General features: G+C 40.0%; 1 protein-coding gene across 7 annotated transcripts in view; it reads left to right on the top strand.

The window, feature by feature from the left end:
• Nucleotides 1–3,198: 3,198 nt before the first annotated feature.
• HIP1R (huntingtin interacting protein 1 related) overlaps nt 3,199–21,742 on the top strand; it is a 69,841-nt gene continuing 51,297 nt past the window's right edge. For 4 of the 7 annotated variants that reach the window (XR_011542447.1, XR_011542446.1, XR_011542445.1 and 1 more), the window contains exons 1-4: nt 3,494–3,728; nt 6,075–6,267; nt 8,944–9,110; nt 11,297–11,398. Coding sequence is in view for 4 of the 7 variants with exons in the window: in XM_070629162.1 (XP_070485263.1) it covers nt 3,693–3,728; nt 6,075–6,267; nt 8,944–9,110; nt 11,297–11,398 (498 nt within the window). In the remaining 3 variants the exon portion in view is untranslated. Of the gene's footprint in view, nt 3,729–5,918; nt 5,941–6,074; nt 6,268–8,943; nt 9,111–11,296; nt 11,399–13,364; nt 13,537–15,658; nt 15,761–20,533; nt 20,623–20,974; nt 21,091–21,742 lie in introns of those variants that run through there. The other 3 variants (XM_008518472.2, XM_070629164.1, XM_070629165.1) reach the window with 3 other exon arrangements.

Raw genomic sequence — 21,742 nt, forward strand, 5'->3', positions numbered from 1 at the left:
TAAAAGCCTTAAAGCCATCTGCACTGTTTGACCCAGTAAGCCACTTGTTTGACATTATCCTAAAGATATACTCAATCTTGCTTAAAACTATGGATGACAGTGTTCATGACGATGTTACTCATATCAGAAATTTGCAAATGATATAAATGAACAATTGGGAAATGGTTAAAGAAATGATGGTATATCATATGGTAGAATATTATGCATATATTTAAAAATATTTTCCAAGAATACTTGGAAACATGTCTGGTAATGTTAAGTAGGAGGCAGACCCCAAATCCATTTTACACATTATTATCATTGTTTTGAGTGGAAGGCTATTCAGAGAGGCTAAGAATTCTTATTGAGGCTATAAATTATGTGAGTAAAATTCTGCTAACCAAGTGAAAATAATATACCCCCATGTTCAATATATAGTCTGGGAAATAGCAATTGAAACATGTTTTTCTCACACTAGTGACAATTTTAATGAATGCACTAAATTAAATTTTGTTTGTAATAAAGGTCTTAGGTCAGGTGCTACAAATTGGAAAGAAGACTCATGGGATTTTAAAGTGCTATAGACACCTTTGAGAAATTTAGAACCCATTGTTTATTGCCCTGCAAATTACAATCTTGAATGAAAGAGTGGTTTTTTAAAAGTAATTAAAGTCTTAGAAAGAATGTGTAATAAAGATGTGAATTAAGAAAATGAAATTCTACATTAACTGAAGTTTACTAAATACGATTATCTGATGAAGCAAATTTATCCATTAAGACCATTTGGTATGTGTTATGTATGTATCCTGTTGGTGCTGGAAGATGTCTCTGTGCCTGTGTCAGCACACGTGACTTCGTGTAAAGATTCTTAATGTTCACAGTTCTTTGCAAATGCAGTTTCAATCCATATATAGGCAGCAGTGGATGTTACTGCAGGAAAATGCAGGATTAAAATTGTCCTTGTGTATAACGTGTGAATCTTTTTCTTTGACCTGAAACTTAAAATGCAGCATAGTTTAATCTCTGATGAAAAATGTATTGAAAGTTCAAAGGTTGACTTTAATTCATACATTCTCTTTATGTATTATGTAAATGTTTTCACAGTCTAGTATTTTTAGCAAAAAGAATACTAACCTTTAAATAGCCTTATCTCATAATATGTATAAGAGATTTGCCATAATCAAGCTGGCAACTTCAAATGCAAATACAGTTTTGGTATGTCGTATTTTATTTATTTTAAAAAAAATAGATGCTGATAATTGATTTTAAATTGTTTCTCAGTTATTACATAGATGCTTCAGTAGTTACTTAGTTATTACATGGATGCCTGTAGCTTAAGATATAATCCGTGGTATCTTTCTCACTCTTAGTTAAAAAGTTGGTAAATTATTATTTTAAAGAGGAATGCTACCTTGCAGATCATGTCTTTGTTATTCAGCCAGCCCTTGTGGTCTAGTGGTTAAGATTCAGTGCTCTCACCGCTGCAGCCCAGGTTCCGTTCTGGTCAGGGAGCCACACCACTGGGCTGTCAGTTGTCATACTGTGGCGCCTGCATGTTGCTGTGATGCTGAAAGCTATGCCATGGGTATGTCAAATACCAGCAGGGTCACTCATGGTAGGCAAATTTCAGTGGAGCTTCCAGACTAAGAGTAGGAAGAAGGACCTGGCCACCCACTTCCAGTTCTAAAAAGTTGGCCATGAAAAATCTATGGATAGCAGCAAAGCATTGTCTGACATAGCACAGCAAAGTGAGAGGATAGAGTTCAGCTCTAACAGGGCTGCTAGGAGTCGACCTGACGGCACTATCAACAACTTTGTTATTTACTAAATTTCTTTACTTAGGAAGTAAGGTAGACCAGAATGAGTCTGTTTAGTTCATCATTTTGAAATAGAGTGTAAAATCAGAAGGAGTATAGTTCTTGTAGCTTTCATAAAACATCATCTTTTGTCATTTAAAGAAGTTATATCTTTGAAGTTTTTTGTTTTAAAGAAAACCTGCGGGAGTGAACTTAAAAATATTGAGGTTTCTGATTTGCAACTGGTCATAATCCTCTCACCACATTCAATTAATGTTTAACAATCAGGGGCCGGCCCAGTGGTGCAGCAGTTAAGTTTGCACATTCTGCTCCGGCGGCCCGGGGTTCACCAGTTTGGATCCCGGGTGCAGACGGGGCGCTGCTTGGCAAGCCATCCTGTGGTAGGCATCCCACATGTAAAGTAGAGGAAGATGGGCACAGATGTTAGCTCAGAGGCAGTCTTCCTCAGCAAAAAGAGGAGGATTGGCAGCAGATGTTAGCTCAGGGCTAATCTTCCTCAAAAAAAAAAAAAATTATAATCTCAAAATGAGCTTCATTTATTACTACTTTTTTTATTCCTACTTTTACAGTGAGTGTTAAGTATGTGGTTGCTTGGTGAACAACGGCATTTTAGGGCTTCCCAGAAAAATACCAAATCTTGCAATGTGAGATTTGAGAAGCGTGTGGATTAAAATGCTCCTCAATTGGGAAATTGACATTCAGCCACACTCATTTTCATCTTTCTCGTTCCACCAAGACTACTGCATAGCATCTACTGATAAGCTGTTTTTAACTAGTCAGAATTTGCTTTCTTGATTTTAAATTCTAAAACATTGTCGTCTTGGTTCTCCTAACCATAAGCCTATCCTAAGGAGGCAAGTGTCACCCAAATAAGTAAAGCTTCAAAGCAAGAAATTTTAATTGTGTTTTTCCATTTTGAGATTGTCTTTTAAGAACACAAAGGCATGTTTTGCTAATTCATAGTCAACCAAAAAGTAAAGTTGAAAGGCTGGTCATTTGTCTTCCCAGTAATACCATCTTAGGAGTTAAGCAGTTGGGCTTGGGCCGGCAGGAGTTAAATGTGATAAGTAGTAGTTTTCCTTAGTCCAGTTCCTGTATAATGTGAAGTGTAAATTGGAGAAGGGGTGACTGAAGCAACAGGTGAAAAAGCTTAGATTCAATCCAGAATGTGGTAAATTTTGTCACGATAAAGCGCCAAGGTTCTCATTGCTATTCAAGAGCTAAGTCGAGAGTCCAAAAAGAATTTTTTTCTCTTCGTCTGTGATTCTTAGTTTAGGGCTGCCTGCTAGGATGGCCAGCAGCTATTAGCTGCCAGGGCTGGCGTCTGCCTCCATCCGTTTACTCGTTTGAATGCCCAACACCGTCCCCAGTGCCAGGTAGACAGCGGCTAACGAGACCGAGCTCACAGTTCGGGAAGACGAAAAGAAGTGAGCAACTCAAATGCCACAAACCAGGGTGATGGGGACAGAAACAATTTAATCTGCTTCCCCATTCACCGGGTAACGGTAAAGACCGATTCTTTGAGGTCCGTGCGGAATGGGTTTTACAGTCTCAGTTCACTCCTGCGAGAGCTCCCAGGCCCCGATTCGGAGGAAGAATCGCCGGGAAGGCGGCGCCGGCCGCGCCCCCTCGGGCCGGGGAGGGAGCCGGCCTCCTCCCGCGCCGGGTCGCGCGGCCGCCGGGCTGTCGCGAGAGCCGGGGCGGCCCCTCGGCGACGCCGTAGGAGCGGGCCGGGCGCGCTCCGCCGGGCAGCGGTTTGGGCGGGCGAGCTCGGGGCCGACGGCGCGGGGCTCCGGGGCTCGGGGCTCGCCCCCGCCGCTCGGGACAGGCGCGCCGATGGCGTTTCTCAGGTGACGCTGCGCACAGCGGCTTTCTCCGGGGGCGGAGGAAGCACCTATGAACCTGTCGGCGACCTTCCTCGCCGGGCGCCAGGTGAGCGCCGCCGCGTCCCGGGGCTGGGGGCCCGCGGACCTCGGGGACAGCGTGCACTGGGGCCCAGCGTGGCTGGGTTTTAAGGAGCAGTTTCTGCCCCGAATCTAAAACGATGCACAGCACGCAGAGGAAAAACGGAGCGTCACATCCGTCTCCTTACCTTAGGGAAGACTGGGTTTCCGCCCCGGCGCAGACTGGCGGCGAGCCCCGCGTCTCACTTTTAACCCCAACGGGGGGCATCTGTAGGGCGGCTTTGGTATCCGCCGCCTTGCCTCCGCTCCTTAATTTACTTCACAGTAGCCAGCGAACGGAGGAGCGCTCACAGCTCCGTTTTACCAAAAACTCTTGAAAGGGAACTTGGGGCCGGCCCCGTGGCCGAGTTGTCGAGTTCCCGCGCTCCGCTTCGGCGGCCTGGGCATCACCGGTTCTGATCCCGGGATCGGACCTTAGCACCGCTCATCAAGCCATGCTGTGGCGGCGTCCCACATAGAGGAACTAGAAGGACCTACAGTTGGGATATACAACTATGTACTGGGGCTTTGGGGGGAAAAGAAAAACAGAGGAAGATTGGCAACAGATGTTAGCTCAGGGCCAATCTTCCTCTCCAAAAAAAAAGAAGAAAATGGCAAACTTTAGGAAAAAATAAAACAATCTTCAGACACCTCTAAAAAAGAAAAAAGAAACAGAAAGTGAACTTGCCCGATGTTTGCATTTCTCAGTATACAATGAAAGTGTTTTGTATACTTGACATATTGCTTGTTTTCCTATGCTAATGTATATGCTCCTTGCCGGCGTACTCGTTGCTGTATCCCCAGCCATTTGGTGTTGAGTAAATATTTGTTGAGTGAATGAATGAATGAGTGAATGAATGGCTTACCAAAGACCGGAATTCATGTCTAGTGACTTGGAATCCCTTGACTCCAAATTCCATTTTCTGTGTTTAAGTTACTAGTAAGTAACTGTAATTTATTCACCATTATCTATTTTTCAGAAAGCAGGAATGATGGACACGGGCCTCTGGTGAACTACTTGTCTTTAAGGTAGAATTCGTAAAGTAACACTTTTTAGTCTTTATTTTGTAGGTGGGGACAGTACCATATTTTGAAGTGTGACTTACACTCTTAATAGGTAATGTTTGTGGAGTGCTTTCAGAGCTTATCTTGCTTAATGCACACAACTCTAAGAAGTGAAAGTGCGGTTATTACCGTTTTACAGTGAGGAAACTAAAGCTTGGGGACACGAAGTAACTTGCCCCAGGTTAGAGAGCCACTAAGTGGCTGATTTTGCGTTCACACGAAGGTCAGACCAACTTCAATGCACTAGACTTTCAAATGATGGATGCTTAAAAGGAATTATTGTAGATAATTTTGTTAGGTATGAAAATGGCATCATGGTTGCATAAAAATGATCATTTTTAGAGATGCATACTGAAATATGTGAAGGTAAAATGTGTTTTTAATCAACAAAAAGAAAAAGGAAAATTGCAACGCATTTGGCAAAATCTTGATTATGGTCGGACCTAGGTCCCGAGCATATGGGAGCTTACAGTTCTATTCTGTGTATGTTTGAAATGTTTCCTTTAGAAAATTTGTTTTTAAATAGGTGTGTTGAGTTTGGACCAGTCACAATATTAAACTGTTCTTGGTGGCCTGAGTGTATGGGCATGTGTTAGATGTTATGAGAATTATTTACATTTAAACAGTAATTATTTCATGTTTCCCTTTACTCAATTACACCAGAATGGCTGGGGCAAGGTGAGGGTTCACAGCAAAGAAAAAAAAAGCAGAAATGGGTTTATTTGTGATGAGCTAATGGAGGTTTTACAACCAGTCCCGCTTTCTAAGAGTGTATGTGTGATATGACTGGAAATGATGGAGACAGGGTGCACAGTAGCTGTGAACTTGTTTTATTTGTTTATTTATTTATATTTTTTCCTGAGGAATATTAGCCCTGAGCTAACATCTGTTGCCCATCCTCCTCTTTTTTTGCTTGAGGAAGATTAGCCCTGAGCTAACACCCGTGCCACTCTTCCTCCACTTTATATGTGGGATGCTGCCACAGCATGGCTGATGACTGGTGTAGGTCTGCGCCCGGGATCTGAACATGTGAACCTGGGCCACTGAAGCAGAACGCCCCGAACTTAACCACTACACCACAGGGCAGCCCCCAACTTGCTTTAAATATGCATAATTTTGATGCCATGTTATAAACGGTGAGTAACGCTTGGTTAATTTAACTACCTTGAATTGGCAGCAAAAGAAGATCTAATTATTTGGAAAATATGCTTTGGCCAATTTATGTTATTCATTAGTCTTATTTTGATATAAAATGACTTTGTATGTTTAGAACATCGCGTCAGAAGTTGAGAATTCCACTATCGAAAAACAACGGAAAGAGCTGCAGCTGCTCATTGGAGAATTAAAAGACCGAGATAAAGAGCTCAATGACATGGTTGCAGTCCATCAGAGACAACTTCTTTCATGGGAAGAGGATCGGCAGAAAGTGTTGACTTTGGAAGAACGTTGCAGCAAATTAGAAGGTCAGAAATATGTTCAGCGACATCCGTTGTGCACTTCTCTATGCTAACACGTTGGAAGGGCTCACAGGAAAGACAGAGAAGGAATGTGTCAACACAGTCCTTGCTGTCCCCGAGCTTAGTTTAATTGAAGAGAGGAGGACTTTCTGAACCCTCAGGATCAAACAGATAAACATAAATGTGAATCACAGTCCGACAAACAAAGTACTTCATTGTAAAAGGGTGTCAGGTAGAGCTCCAGCCCACATGGCACGGCAAGAGCGAATCTCAGGGAACGTGGTTTTGAGGTAGAATATGGATAAAGATGCCAAGGCTAGCCATTTCTCTTGAACTGACTCCAAGATTTTAAACTTTCGGTATTGAACGTGATCTTAAGTACCTAAAACAATCATCTTTTAAAATTACAGCAATGTCAAAAGTGGCTGGCAGAAATTTTCTTTCCTATGGTATTTTAATTTTATCATCCCTTTAGTGCTGCCCTAAAGTCTGAATGTTCTGCTGACACTACATTAATACTAGAATGTATTAGGAGCCAGCCCCGCGGCCGAGTGGTTAAGTTTGCACACTGTGCTGCAGTGGCCCAGGGTTTCCCTGGTTCTGATCCTGGGTGCGGACATGGTACCGCTCATCAGGCCATGCTGAGGCGGCGTCCCACATGCTACAACTAGAAGGACCCACAACTAAAATATACAACTATGTACTGGGGGGATTGGGGAGAAAAAAGCAATAAAAAAAAGAAGAAGATTGGCAACAGTTGTTAGCTCAGGTGCCAGTCTTTAAGGAAAAAAAAAAATACTAGAGTGTATTAGAGGGGAAAACACTAGATCTGTTTAATAGGAAGATAACCATACAGCTCCTTCTTTTTACTTATATTACGCAAAGGATCCTGTAAACATGACAATCTAAATATGCATCTTTTTTGTTTCTTTGATGACCATCTGATTTTACTCTGACCATACCTGGTCCCATATATATACACATGAACATAGTGTTTAATATAATTGTACATGGGACATAATATCTTTATATGAACATGTTAAATAAGAAAGATAACAGATTATATGTAGCCATCAGTGTCTGGTTTTAAAATGAGTAAGAAACTTGAATAGGCCTTTCGTGGAAAACTGAATGGCCAGTAAATATGTAAAAGGGTTCTCATTCTCATTAGTAATTAGGGAAATGCAAATTAAAACCATAATGAGATACCATTTTATACTTACCAGACTGGCAAAAAATATCAGGTATTAGTAAAGGTGTGGAGCCAAGGGAAGCCTCATTCACTGCTGGTAGGAGTGTCAGTTGGTACAACTACTTTGGAAAATCATTCAACAGTGTATAGTGAAGGTGAAGAGATACATAGCTTGTGGCCTAGAATTTCCACTTCTAGGAATGTACTCATACTTTAATATACACATGAATTACCGAAAGATCTTGTTAATATGTAGATTCTAATACAATAGGTCAGGGGCCTAAGAGTCTGCATTTCTAACAAGTTCTCAGGTGATGTCAATGCTCCTGGTCCAAGGACCACATTTTGAGTAGCAAGGCTCTAGAGAAACTCAGGCGAAATTGCACCAAGACACGTGAACAAGAATATTCAGAGCGACATTGTTCATAACAGCTGCCAAGTGGAAACAACCCACCCAACCATCAATAGTAGGATGGAGAAATAAATTTCGGCATAATCACATAATGCAATATTATGTAGCAATGACAGTGCACAAACAGGAGTTACACACAACAACATAGATAAATCTCAGGATCATAATCTTCAGTGAAAAAAAGCAAACAAGAATTCATAGAGTATAATTCCATTTATGTATGGTTCAAATTAAACTATATTTTTAGGGATGTGGTCATAGGTGGTAAAACTATAATAAAAAGCAAGGAAATGATTAAGATCAGTGTGGTGGGGGGCTGGCCCCGTGGCCCAGTGGTTGAGTTCACGCGCTCTGCTGCAGGCGGTCCAGTGTTTCGTTGGTTCGAGTCCTGGGTGCGGACATGGCACTGCTCGTCGGACCACGCTGAGGCAGCGTCCCACATGCCACAACTGAAGAACCCACAACGAAGAATATACAACTATGTACCAGGGGGCTTTGGGGAGAAAAAGGAAATAATAAAATCTTTAAAAAAAAAGAAAAAAAAAAAAAGATCAGTGTGGTGGCTGGGAAAATGGAAATTGGAGAGAATGTGTTCAGGAAGTGACATACGGGAGGCTTCTGGGTTGCTGACAGTATTCTGTTTCTTCACTAGGGTACAGTATCATGCATTTCATAATAAAACTTTTAAAAGAAGAATTAATTCTGGGGCTGGCTAGGTGGTATAGTGGTTAAGTTCTCGCACTCTGCTTTGGTGGCTCGGGGTTCACAGGTTTGGATCCTGGACACAGACCTACACACCATTCATCAAACCATCCTGTGGTGGTATCCTACATACAAAAAAATAGAAGAAGATTAGCACAAATGTTAGCTCATCGACAATCTTCCTCAAGCAAAAAGAGGAATATTGGCAACAGATGTTAGCTCAGGGCCAATCTTCCTCACCAAGAAAAAGAAAAAAAAGAGAATTATCCTTTAAAAAATTCTTTAGCACACTTACTTTTTAAATGTGTGTTTGAAAATAATGCATTTTAAGTTTCAGATCTGACCAGGAATAAGTTATTGATGACGTTTCCCTCAGGTGAACTACATAAAAGAACTGAAATAATCAAGTCACTCACAAAGAAGGTAAAAACCCTTGAATCTAATCAAATGGAATGCCAGACGGTTCTTCAGAAGACTCAGCTACAGCTTCAGGAAATGGTTCAAAAGGCGACCCATTCCTCTCTCCTATCTGAAGACCTTGAGGTTGGTAGCCCCACGTTCCGTCTGTTTCATTTATTGATTTAAATGTTTCTATTAAAATGCATCTGTGTGTGTATGAAAGTACGTGCATCCGTCTATCATAGTTTTGTGTTCATCGTACTGCTTTGCTTAGCTACACAGCGCTAGAGATGAAGCTTCGTTACAACCCTTTTTTAACTGTTAGCCATTTGTTTTAGAAGGCTATCGTTTTATCAACAATGGGTTATTTTAGAAAGCCTTTTTCAAAGTCTGAGATCCGTATCATCAAGTTTTGGTAGCTTCAAATTATGCTTTCTAAATAATTGTGTCTTATCTGATATGATAAACAAAAATCAACACCATGTTAGTGGTGTACTGGGAATAAAATCTGTAAGACAGTTTTCAGTTTTCAGTTCTAACTGGTCAGTCATCAAATACTTTTTGAGCTCTTGCTTTGTGAGAGGCACAGAGAGAAAGCCATTATTTTTGTTGTTGTTATATCCTCCATATTCTTGTTTCATAATGATATTCAGTATAGATCTTGGTAATGAGTCTTAGTAATTCATAATAATAGTATAGATTTTATTTTATGCCTTTTTTATTTTTTCAGATTACTATTCTAGACAGTTTCTAGCTCTAAAATAAGTGAAAGCTATCCTGTAATCTACTGATGTGTTGAGTTAAAAACAGAAGTGCATTAGTCAGCTTGGGCTGCCGTAACTGAATGGCCTAGACTGGGTGGCTTACACACCAGAGAGTTCTTTCCTCACAGTTCTGGAGGCTGGTGGTCCAAGATCAAGGCGCCATCATGGTCACTTTCTGGTGAGGGCTCTTTTCCTGACTTGTGGACAGCCGCCTTCCTGCTGTGTCCTCAAGTGCTGGAGTGAGAGTGAGCAAGCTCACCTCCGCTTAGTTACGCTCAAAGGCCCCCCCCTCCAAATACCACCACACTGGAGGGTAGAGCTTCAACATATGCGTTTGGCGGGGGTGCAATTCAGTGCATGGCAGGAAGTTTTTGGGTTTTTTTATTTTTTTAGTTAATAAACTTTATTTTTTAGAGCAGTATTAGGTTCACAGCAAAATTGAGTGAAACCGTAGAGAGATTTCTCATACATCTTCGGCCCTCCCGCACACACAGCCCCCCCACTGTGGACATTCTGCACCACAGTGGTACATTTGTTATAATCAGTGGATCTGCACAGACACATCATTATCACCCAAAGTCCATAGTTTACGTTAAGGTTCGTTCTTGGTGTTGTACATTCTATGGGTTTTGACAAATCTATAATGACATGTATGCACCATTGTAGTATCATACAGGATAGTTTCCCTGCCCTAAAAATCCTCTGTGCTCCATCCCTCCCTCCCACAACCCCTGGCAACCACTGATCTCTTTTACTGTGTCCATAGTTTTGCCTTTTCCAAAGTGTCATGTACAGTCACGAGTCACTTACTGACAGGGATACATTCTGAGAAAAGCATCATTAGGTGATTTCATCATTGTGCAAACATTGTGAAGTGTCCTTACACAAACCTAGATGATGTAGTCTGCTGCACACCTAGGCTATGTGGTATTAATCTTATGGGACAACCATTGTTGACTGAAGTATTATGTGGGGCATGACTGTAGTTAGAATCATGTAGTATGTACCCTTTTCAGATTGGCTTCTTGCACTTAGTAATATGCATTTAAGTTTCCTCTATGAAGATATCGTTAAAAAACCCTGATTGTTCTTTTTTTCCAACCAATAAATACATCATGTACAAAATAATTATATCAGATATAGTTCTATGGTTTAAAAAAACCCTGATAACTGGGAATACCCCACTTGAAGCTGAAGTTCTTTTAACATAGAGTTAAAAAAAATGCACAGAAGTTCACTAATGCTTCTTTATACTGCCAAAGGAAGTTTCTTACTAATCCAATTTTCATTCTTTCATTCATTTTCCTCTTTCTTGCCAAGCTAGAATTATAGATTGTTTATAAACATAACCAGTATAACTCAGTTGGGCAAACACGAGTATTGAGAGGATGTTAGAGGTCATGGCGAAATCAACATTTGTATTCCTTGTTGACGACTGCTTATTTAGCCCACTTTGTTACTAAAAAAAGTTAAATAAACAGAAAAATAAGCACAGATTGTGGCTGGTGATAGTAATGAAAGCTTTTAAATGACTCAATTAGTATTTTATGTGTTGTTCTCTTGTAGGCTAGAAATGAAAACCTCAGCAACACATTAATGGAACTTTCTGCTCAGGTAGGACAATTACAAGCTCGAGAGCAGGCTCTCACTACCATGATAAAGCTAAAGGTAATTCACAATAATACCTCCATTGCCAGGGCACTTTGTAGTTTATAAATTATGGTCATATACATTATCTTACATAAGCCCATAGCAACTCAGCTACCAACGTTGGTCTCTCTTTTTAAATTCTAGTTTTAGAAATGAGGGAAACAAGTTAAAAATGATGTCCCCAAGGCATTGAGAGAGGAGGCAGGACTCCACTTTTGGTCTCTGTCTCCAAGGCCCATTCCATGGTATAGCATGGCTGGATTAACGTGTTTTCTTCCAAGGCATCCATTATTAAGTCTCGTGAAGTCACTGACAGTCAGATTGCTTGTTAATGTTTTTTTAAAATGGAGAGAAAAACTGTTAGCAATCAAGCATTGATATGGTCACTAAGGTGCCATAAACAGTGATTGATGAACAGTCTCTTCTGTAACACGTGTTTTTGATACCTGGTGAGTAGGGGAATAATGTTGGTATATTGGGACAACCCATGCTAATTCATCTGTGGCTTTTCCCAGCACATTAATGTTTGGAAGTGATCACGGGCAAGCTTTCTTAAAATTCAAGAGAAAATGTTAATATCTACAGAATTGTCTTTAGTCAAGAACTGACCGGTTTAGAGACTTCAGCAACCACTATGGTTTCCATCGCAGCAACTCCCTGGCAAAGCTGTGATTACTAACGCAGGTGCTGCAGAGGCATTTCCCCTGCATGAAAAAAGTGGATTGGTTAAGAAGGCTGTATTTCCAGAATTAGAATTTTTATTTTGATGAAAATGGTCTCTATGAGAAACAAATGCCCTCCAGGACATACTTACAAAAGAGGAAGAAGGGGTCTCAGGTTTAAGCCCGAAAAGGATTGACTGTTAGGTCTACACTGGCATTTTCCAAACGGTTCATATTTATAAACTGTGTTCGTTAGGACTGTTGTTTTTCGTTACTGAACTGATCACAAATTTCCGTTGGTTTTTGGAATGGTCTGCCCAACCCTGTTTTTCCCATAAGTCCTCCTAGTGTGAGGGTACAGACTGGGAGGTTTTTCAGGAAGGTGTATTTGATGCTGTAGCAGAAACGCTTCTATGCATCTGCTTAAGCGGGGGTAAAACCTGCTAATTTAAACAGTTATGTCAGGTGAGTAGTGAAGGGAGAGAACTTTTACTTATTATTTTTATTCTTTCAGATATTGCTTGAATTGCTCTTCAGCAAATGGATAGCTTTTTTGTAATTAAAACAACCACCTCAACAATAAGAGTTTCTGATTTGAGTAGGTTTGGGGTGAGGTCTTGGAGTCTGTCATTTTAACAAGCTGAAAAGAAAGGGAGGGAGCGCGGGGCCCATGGGATTTATCTGTAATACAGAGAATAAGTCCCTTTCCAGGGCCGACACCCTCCTATTGCTATTTCAGTTTTTTAGGTAATTGAATTGTCTGGTTCTAAACTTTCTGAGACAGACAATAAGCTATGATGGTTTGTGCATGGTTTCTGGAACCAGCTGACTAGGTTCAAATTAGGGCTCCATCACTAACTAGTTGTGTAACTGTGGGCAATTTATTTGTTTATTAAAGACTTTATTTTTCCTTTTTCTCCCCAAAGCCCCCTGGTACATAGTTGTATATTTTTAGTTGTGGGTCATTCTGGTTGTGGCATGTGGGACGCTACCCCAGCATGGGCCGACTAGTGCTGCCATGTCCGCGCCCAGGATTCAAACTGGCAAAACCCTGGGCCACCGCAGCAGAGCGTGGGAACTTAACCACTTGGCCACGGGGCTGGCCCCTGTGGGCAGTTTGCTGTTGACTTGTCTGTCTTGTGGAGATAACAATAGTCCCTATCTCCGAGAGTTACTTTGAACATTAAGGGAGTTAACACTTGCGAAGTGCTTAGAACGAAACCTGGCACACAGTGAGATAGATCTTAGTAAGTGTGATCTTTTTGTATTGATTAGTTAGAATTTAAAAATCTTATAGAATGGTTTTCAAATTTCGTTTTTAGGACAAAGATATTATTGAGGCAGTCAATCACATTTCAGACTGCTCAGGAAAATTTAAATTGTTAGAACATGCCTTACGCGATGCTAAGATGGTGGAGAGTTGTATCGTGAAAGAAAAGCAAGACTATAAGCAGAAATTGAAGGCACTTAAGATCGAAATTAATAAATTAAAAGGTAAGGAGGAGACATCAATTTAAGCATTTTATTTTGGGAATATATTTCTTCGTTTTGGTTCACTTAGTCTTATGATTGAGAGTAGGTCTGTTGCTGGCTTTGGGGCCTACCACGCAATATTCATTTCATTTGTTTAGAATTATGCTGCAATTTTTGTGTTACAAGATCAACAAAAGAGTTGGGGGAAACTGCATAATACATTATATTTTAAAAGTATTCCTGCCTTGGCTGTGCCAGTTATCTATTGCTAATATATGCTTTGTAACAGCCAACGACAATATCTCAGTGTCATGCAGTCGTAAGCATTAATACACTCATGGATCTGGAGGCGAAACAGGAATTGGCTGATCTCGATTGGGCCCAGCTGAGCTGCTCGTCTGGGGCATCTCTGCTGTATGTGTCTAGTCATCTCCTCCCCAGTGGGCTAGCCTGCGCATTTCTTCCCATGGTGAAGGCAGAAGCTTAAAAGAAGCAGCAGAAGCACATGAGGACCTGACACCATCGCTTCCCCCTTGTTCAGCCTGTTGGCCAAAGCAAGTCACATGGTTGAACCCAAAGTCAAGCGGTAGAGAAATATCCTCTGCCCCTTTGTGGGAAGAATTGAAAAAAATTGTGGGAGGAATGCAGGGCGGAATGAGGAATTGCCACCAACAGCACAGTCTGCCAGAGGGCTTTTTGGGCCATGTTTTATTTTTGAAAATTCCCTTTCGGTTCTCCTTGTCTGTTTTCATTCTCACAGTAACTCCATGATTTGTTCTTTCTAAGTAATATTATTTGAAGTTTAATAATGGAATGAAGGCTGGGCATACCAGATAGGTTAGTGCTATGCACTTGAATATTTAAAATTTAAATTTGTCTACAAAGGGTATGGAGGTAGGCCCACTTTTCTCTGGCCTTTCCCCACTATGGAGCAGAGTGAACAGTTGGACTGAGAACCTATCATTTTAGTCTTAAATCTGCACCCATAGTATCATATTTTATAAACGGTGATCACATCAGACACGAAGACCGCGTCCCACTGTGGAACAGGAAACCTTAGAATGACAAAGCCATTCTATGTCGTGGATGTTACTCTTCCCTCTGTCTAGTGGGGTGCCTCGTGAAGCAGTGAGTCGCTGTTGAAATTGTGATAGTTTATCGTGGCTAATTTAATTGAAAAGACTCAGCCTTCTAAAATCTTGTTCTTATGATGCCCTGACTTGTGGCAAATCACAGGTTTTGTCTCCATTTGTAGCTTCAGCTAAAACCATAATCATAGTGTAAGCCCCTTGACAGCAGGAGCAAACTCTCTTGTCTCTTTTTCGGATCTGCTGCTAATAGCACAGCCCCCAGGGTACAGTGTAGACGTTCGATAAATATTTATTAAATGCTGTGTATACCTAGGTAAGATATTCAAGTAAACAGAAGTCAGTTTTATCAGTATTTATGCCTTATTTTATAAATTCGATATTTTTTAAAAACATTTTGTAAAAAAAAAAGGAAAACAAGGTAATGGATAGTGGACTAGAAAGTGAGGGAAATAGAGTCATTTCCTTTGGGTGGACTGGGAAGACATCTTTGAAGACAACGATTGAGCTGAAGCTTGGCTGATGGGAGGAACCAGCCGTGTGAAGATCTGGGCCAAGAATCTTCTGTGCAGAGGGAACAGCAAATGCAAAATCCCTAGGGCGGCTTTTGAGCTTGGGACCTGCTCAAGGAACAGAACAAAAGGAGAGGAGAGTGACAGGCAGGGCCAGGCCATGCAGGGCTTAAGGTTACGAGTTTGGACTTCATCCTAGGTGGAGTAGGAGGGCTTTTAACAGAGAGGTGACTTGAGCAGATTTTTATTCTTTAAAGATTGCCCTGATTGCTCTGTGGACAGTGGGCTGTAACAGGAGAGACAAAGGTGAGCGGGGAGACCAGTCAGGTGAGAGAGAGGGAAGCCTCAGCAGGGTCCTTGCCAGGGACGCGGTGAGATGCAGGATGTGGAACATATTTTGGCTGCAGATTCAGCAGGACTTCATATTATTTGGAAGGGAGTGCTGAGAACATGAGAGGTATTCATAGTGTGTATTCTCCAGAAATTAGTATTTATTTGAGGACTAGTATTTTATTGAGGACTTTTTTTCTTCTATTTGTAAAGAGGATCTAAATGAAAAGACAACAGAAAATAATGAACAACGAGAAGAGATCATTCGCCTCAAGCAAGAGAATAGTTGCCTGCATGATGAATTGATTTTTACTGGTAAAAATAGATAATTAGTTTAAGTGATTGAATAGTTATATATTTGCAACCTAAACTTTCTACGATACTGCTATGACAGGCTAAGGAATTACAAACCTCTTTCAAAATAGTTTCTGTTTGTGTTTTTTACATCCTTTAAGTGGCGGGGAGGGACCAGGCAGGGAATTTTAAGCATTATCGTGCCTCCCAGTTAACTGTTTCCTCTTCTATAAAATGAGGAACTACCCTCCCTTCTAACCTGAGTGTGTGACTATACCTCTCACTAAAAACATAGTACTTGTGCTTAAAAATCCATTCAGAAAAAATCTTATGAATTGAGAAGGAAGGATATTTGTACTTTTGCAAATACTAGATAAAATTTAGGAATTCAACATTTTTCCATTTTCGCAAATAGATTACCTGTAATTATTACATTTGGGAAAATACTCATGTGTTTTGTTACATCATTATGACCCTAAAATAATAGGGTTGGGAATGAATTTTTCATGATTTAAAAGGAAATTTATTAATAAGGTTTAACTTAGGTCCCTTTCTGATAAACGTGAACATTGCGTTCATCCCCCCAGCCGCGTTCTCCCGTCTGTGTCCCGGTATCTCAGAGTTTGCACTAGTGAGAGCCTCTCCGTTTCACCGCTCCCAGCTGAGAATCACCGATACACAGAGCTTATCTCTGTCCCTGCCGGCCAAGCAGTTCTTATTCGGCTTTCATTTTGGTAGTTTTTGTTATGAAAATCATAGATTTGGAGGTAAAGTTCCAAATAGAAATTAAATTAACATTTTTCAAATCTTCTCATACGTAACCACAATGCCCTTCCTTCTAGGACGAGAATACATTTCTGTAAGTTAAAGGGCAAAATTCGGTATTATATATTTTTTTCAAATAAAATGGAATTCTTAATTTTAATCTCGGGTGATTAAAGATTGGGGAAATGTGGTTTTCTACCACTAGAGGTCACTATTCCATTAATTCTGGGATTGCTGCGCCTTAATAGTGTCTCTTATACTGCTAAAGATATATACATGGATAGCTTTACAGATATGTCCGTATATGTATCTATCTTTATAGAGATATATATGGATATATTTGTAGCTTTACAGTTTAATTCAAACAATCTTTGGATAAGCATTTGTGTGCCAGGCACTCTGCCAGTTGCCAAAAAGCTCATAGGCCCACAGAGAATTTAGTACTACATATACAAATGCTGTGAATAAAACGCTCTGGGAGGTCAGACGAAGGAAAAATATTTACAGGATATTTTAATAGCCTCCTTTCTTTTTGATTCATAACTTTTTACTCATACATCCTATTAGGTATTACTAGGTAAAGTATATGAAATTTGTTAGATAACACTATAATCCATTTTGTGAAATAATTTTTAAAAATCATTTCCTAAGCTGGTTTTGTAAACATCTTTTCTACTCATACCACTGTCTGAAAATAATTTTTGTATTTTTGAATTATAAACATGAATTAAGGGGCCGGCCCCGTGGCCTAGTGGTTAAGTTCGTGCTCTCTGCTTCGGTGGCCCGGGGTTGCACGGACGTGGCACTGCGTGTCAAGCCATGCTGCGGCGGCATCCCACATGCCACAACTAGAAGGACCCACGACTAAAATATACAACTATGTACCGGGGGCTTTGGGGAGAAGAAGGAAAAATAAAATTTTTTTTAAAAAAAGTGAATTAAGCCTAAAAATAATTTTAAAAGGCTTCACATGGTATTATGCTGTCAGGGGCTATGGCTAAAAATTAACATGTATTATCTGAAGTTGGAAGATGTCTTAAAAGTGTGCTTTTCTTTTAAGTTGAAAACTTTTGTTTCCTCTTGTTGAAGATGAAGTTCTTCACGGAGGCTTAGACACCTGTTTCGTTTGTTTGTACATATTGCTAATAAGAAGTTTACAAATAAAACAGTGATACTGGTTTACATTTCTGTGGTCCTGACAGTCCTGTCAATGAGGCCTCTGAGACTGAGTGCCTTGCCTGAGGTCTCCCAGTCAGTGAAAGGCAGAGCCTTGACCCAAGTTTAGCAGGGTCCAGACTTCCAGTCCCCTTCCATTGTGCTGTTTCTTAGCAGAGTTCCAGACCTCTTTGTTCTCTGTGACCAACTTGTGGAAATAGGTGGACCTACTCCACTTTGATCTCTCAGGTAAACCCAGCCATGTAGAAAACCATCTGATTTAGGGAAACATTTATATTTACAGTAAAGTTGCCTCTTATACAACAATAGATTATTCTAAAGTCAGAGCTTCAGGCAAAACTCAAATATATTTAAAATGACCCATGAGTGCCAGATAAAATAGTTGGCTTTTGTTTAGGGGCTGTGCTGTATCCAAAACAAGTATCTCTGAACACTAGGAATATACCCAGTGTGTCACAATGCTGTTAATATGAGAGGCGTGTGGAATTGAGACCATCTGAGAGTCACAGATGCACTGTGGGCATCACTTCCACTGTTAGAGTAGCTGTGTTTCCTTTTTTCTTTTCTTTCTTCTTCTTCTTCTTCCTTTTTTTCTTTTGGTGAGGAAGATTGGCCCTGAGCTAATATCTATTGCCAATCTCCCTCTTTTTGCTTAAGGAAGATTGTCACTGAGCTAACATCTGTGCCAGTCTTCCTCTATTTTGTATGTGAGATGCCGCTGCAGCCTGGCTTGACAAGCAGCTGTAGGTCTGCATCCAGGATATGAACCTGTGAACCCTGGGCTGCCGAAGGGGACTGCATGAACATAACCACTATGCCACTGGGCTGGCCCCATCCTTTTTTATTTTTTTCTTTGTGAATGTAATTGAATTCACATAAACTAAATGCAATTCCACATAAATAATGCAAGTGCACTACATTTATATGATTTTTTTGTTGTGGTGTTGACTATGGTCTAATTGGTATCAATGGTATTGACTATGGTCTAATCCAAAGAAATAAATTCAGAATTGAATAGAAAAGACAGAGTAGTTTAAACCTGGAGCTGGGCTTTCACTGTGCTTTTCTTCTCTTTTCTTTTTTTTTTGAAGATTAGCCCTGAGCTAACATTCGCTGCCAATCCTCCTCTTTTTGCTGAGGAAGACTGGCCCTGAGCTAACATCTGTGCCCATCTTCCTCTGTTTTATATGTGGGACGCCTGCCACAGCATGGCTTGAGGAGCGGTGCATAGCTCCGTGCCCGGGATCCAAACTGGCAAAACCCAGGCCACCAAAGTGTAGCTTGCAAACTTAGCTGCTGTGCCACCAGGCGAGCTCCTTATTGTCCTTTTCTTCACGTTCTCAATTTTGTGTACCAGGATTACCGTAAAAGTAAGACAATGCTGCAGACCCATATTGGAAGGGCTGAGCATTAAGTGTGTTTCTGGGGGCGGGATGGCTGTGCACAGATCCCTCTCCCTGTTTGCTCTGCTTGGTCCCCTGTGACACAGCAGACACTGCGGCATAGCTGTGTAGGTGGGGCTGCAATCTACAGCACAGTACACGCCTCTGTCCTTAGGTGGTTTTTGTGATGTTCCAAATGGAGAGTGAGAGTAAATATTTTTATTCTTTTCATCCACAAGAAAGATGATATTTGGAAAAGGTGTTTTATGGAAGAACCAAAGATATAAATTGTAAATTTTGATTTAGATTGCGTCAGATTCACTTAAAATGGATTCATGTAGCGAGAGAGGGTAGTTTTATACGTTTAGTTTGAACTTCTTATAAAGATACTGATTTTTTTAAGTGAAGCATTTATTGTTGATTTCTCACTTTTATGTGAATCAAATTGTTTCTTCTTAAGCTTAATTTTATTGTTTTCTGATATAAGTCCTTGTATAGCACTTTAGATCCTTTCCTTTCTGTGAGTTCTCGTTTACCAACTTCTGATCCTGTTTTTAAAATATTGATTTCTCGTGCCCCAGCTCTAGTAATACTGAAGTGTCCATGTTTCAGCAAAATGTTTATGGTTGTAAAAGAATGAAGATTAAAAAAAATTACTTCTCTATTCTGTCTTTTTGCACTAAGAAATTAAATGTATCACCATGTATATTAAAGAGAATTCTGAATCTTAATTACCTATCAGATAAAAAGAGTTTTCAAGCAATAGAAAGTCTTTAAAGGAGTGCTGGGCTGTTCTTCAAGTGGAAATAGTTTGTCTGCCTGTGCGGGCGCCTCATAGGGACAATTATCTACGGTCTTTGGTCAGTGAGAATACAGCGGAAGGGCCTGTGAAATTACTGTAGCAGACTGATTTGCATGCTGTTAAAAATAGTGATTTTTCGCCCCTTGTAATGTTATTTTTTTCTGTTAATAAAGAGAATGTGTCTTTTAGATTTTTACAATGAAAATGCATTCATAGGTTACCTGTGTAATGTGAAAAAAATTGAAAATTAGAGTAAGACATATTAATTCTAGAGATTTGGAAACCAATGCCCGCCCAAGATAAAAAGAAGAGAGGAAAATCATCATCATTAATACTGCCATCCAAATATAACTTCTTTTAGTACCTTGGTATACTTGCTCTCAGACTTTTTCTGTGCGTCTGTACATACAAACACACATGCATTTTGATCCTAGAGTTGATACAATTTTGAATCATTTTTTTTGACTTGGCATTAATTATATTGTGAAAATTTTCTCATTTGATGTAGGATCTAGTCAGATTAAAGCTCTTCCCAGCATCCTCTTTTGCAATTTTTAAATTCAGAAATGAGGGAAAAAATGTTAGCTGAGCATTAAATTGTTGGAAATGAAGAGGTTTGTGTTGATATGACTGATGAGAAATATTTTAATAATATTTGTTCTTACATAGCAGAGAGAGAGAAAAGGAAAGATGAGTTACTTGATATCGCAAAGTCAAAGCAAGAGCGTACAAATGCAGAGCTGCGTAACCTGAGACAGGTAGGTCCCCAGTCAGGCTTCTAACACTTAGGTGGAAACGTTTATAAACAAACACCCAATCAGGAGAACAGGATGCCTGTTGATTTTGTTTAGGGTGCTTTTGGAATCCTAACTCCTTAATGGTATATCATATGTAGCATAGCAGATGGCGTCCTGCTCATGGTAATTAAAGGTTAGGAGACTAGTGGTATTAACAAATCTCATTGCTAACGTAGGAAAAATAAAATCAAAGATATTTAGTGTATTTCTTTAGTCACTATCTGATCTGTTTTAGTGTTTGAAAGTACTAAATTATTGGCTCCATTTAGTTTTGTTGTTACATTTTATATTGATTTATCAATATCTACGGCAGATTTACGTAAAACAACAGAGTGATCTGCAGTTTCTCAATGTCAATGTGGAAAAGTCTCAGGAATTGATACAGATATATGACTCAAAGATGGAGGAGTCAAAGTCCCTGGAATCCGGGTAATCTTAGCAAGATGCTGTTAATACCATCTTGTATTTTATTTCATCATTCAGTCAATATTCCTTAAGTACTTACTATGGGCCAGTACCTAGTACTATTCCCTATATAGAAGGGACTAAATATATGTGAGCTAATATTTATCATTATAATCCTGTGTGTAACGAGACCTTGTCTTAGAATTCTAGGCGTGATCCTAATTTAGCCACTTGATAAAAGAAAGTCATTAAACATTATTTGTGTGTCTGTTGTGTAGAAGGCTTTGAGCTAAAGTAGAAACTTCAGAGATGAATCATTTATTCATTCATTCAGCACTCACCGTCTTTTAGGCACTGGGCTAGGAATAGGGAAAATAAAGATATGTAGGACATGGTACTTGCCTAAAAGAAATGATGCCAAAGAATGATATAAATAACTGCAATAGGAGTTCAGCTAGCTGAGGGTCATCTCTGCTCTTAGCTTGATTTTCCTGTTTTCCTTGTTAATAGGAGACGTCTTCTCTTACCTATAGCAAGCAGTGTGAATTAAATTAGTTTCTGTAAAATTAAAATATAAGTAAATGAGGTGTGGTTTAATTTAACAGGCATATAACTGTCCCACAGTTAAATTTAGTCTGCTTTTCTAAGCAGAAACGTTACAAGGAGTGCCAAAAAG

Source organism: Equus przewalskii, chromosome 7 (assembly GCF_037783145.1).
Source record: "Equus przewalskii isolate Varuska chromosome 7, EquPr2, whole genome shotgun sequence".
Taxonomy (NCBI): Eukaryota; Metazoa; Chordata; class Mammalia; order Perissodactyla; family Equidae; genus Equus; species Equus przewalskii.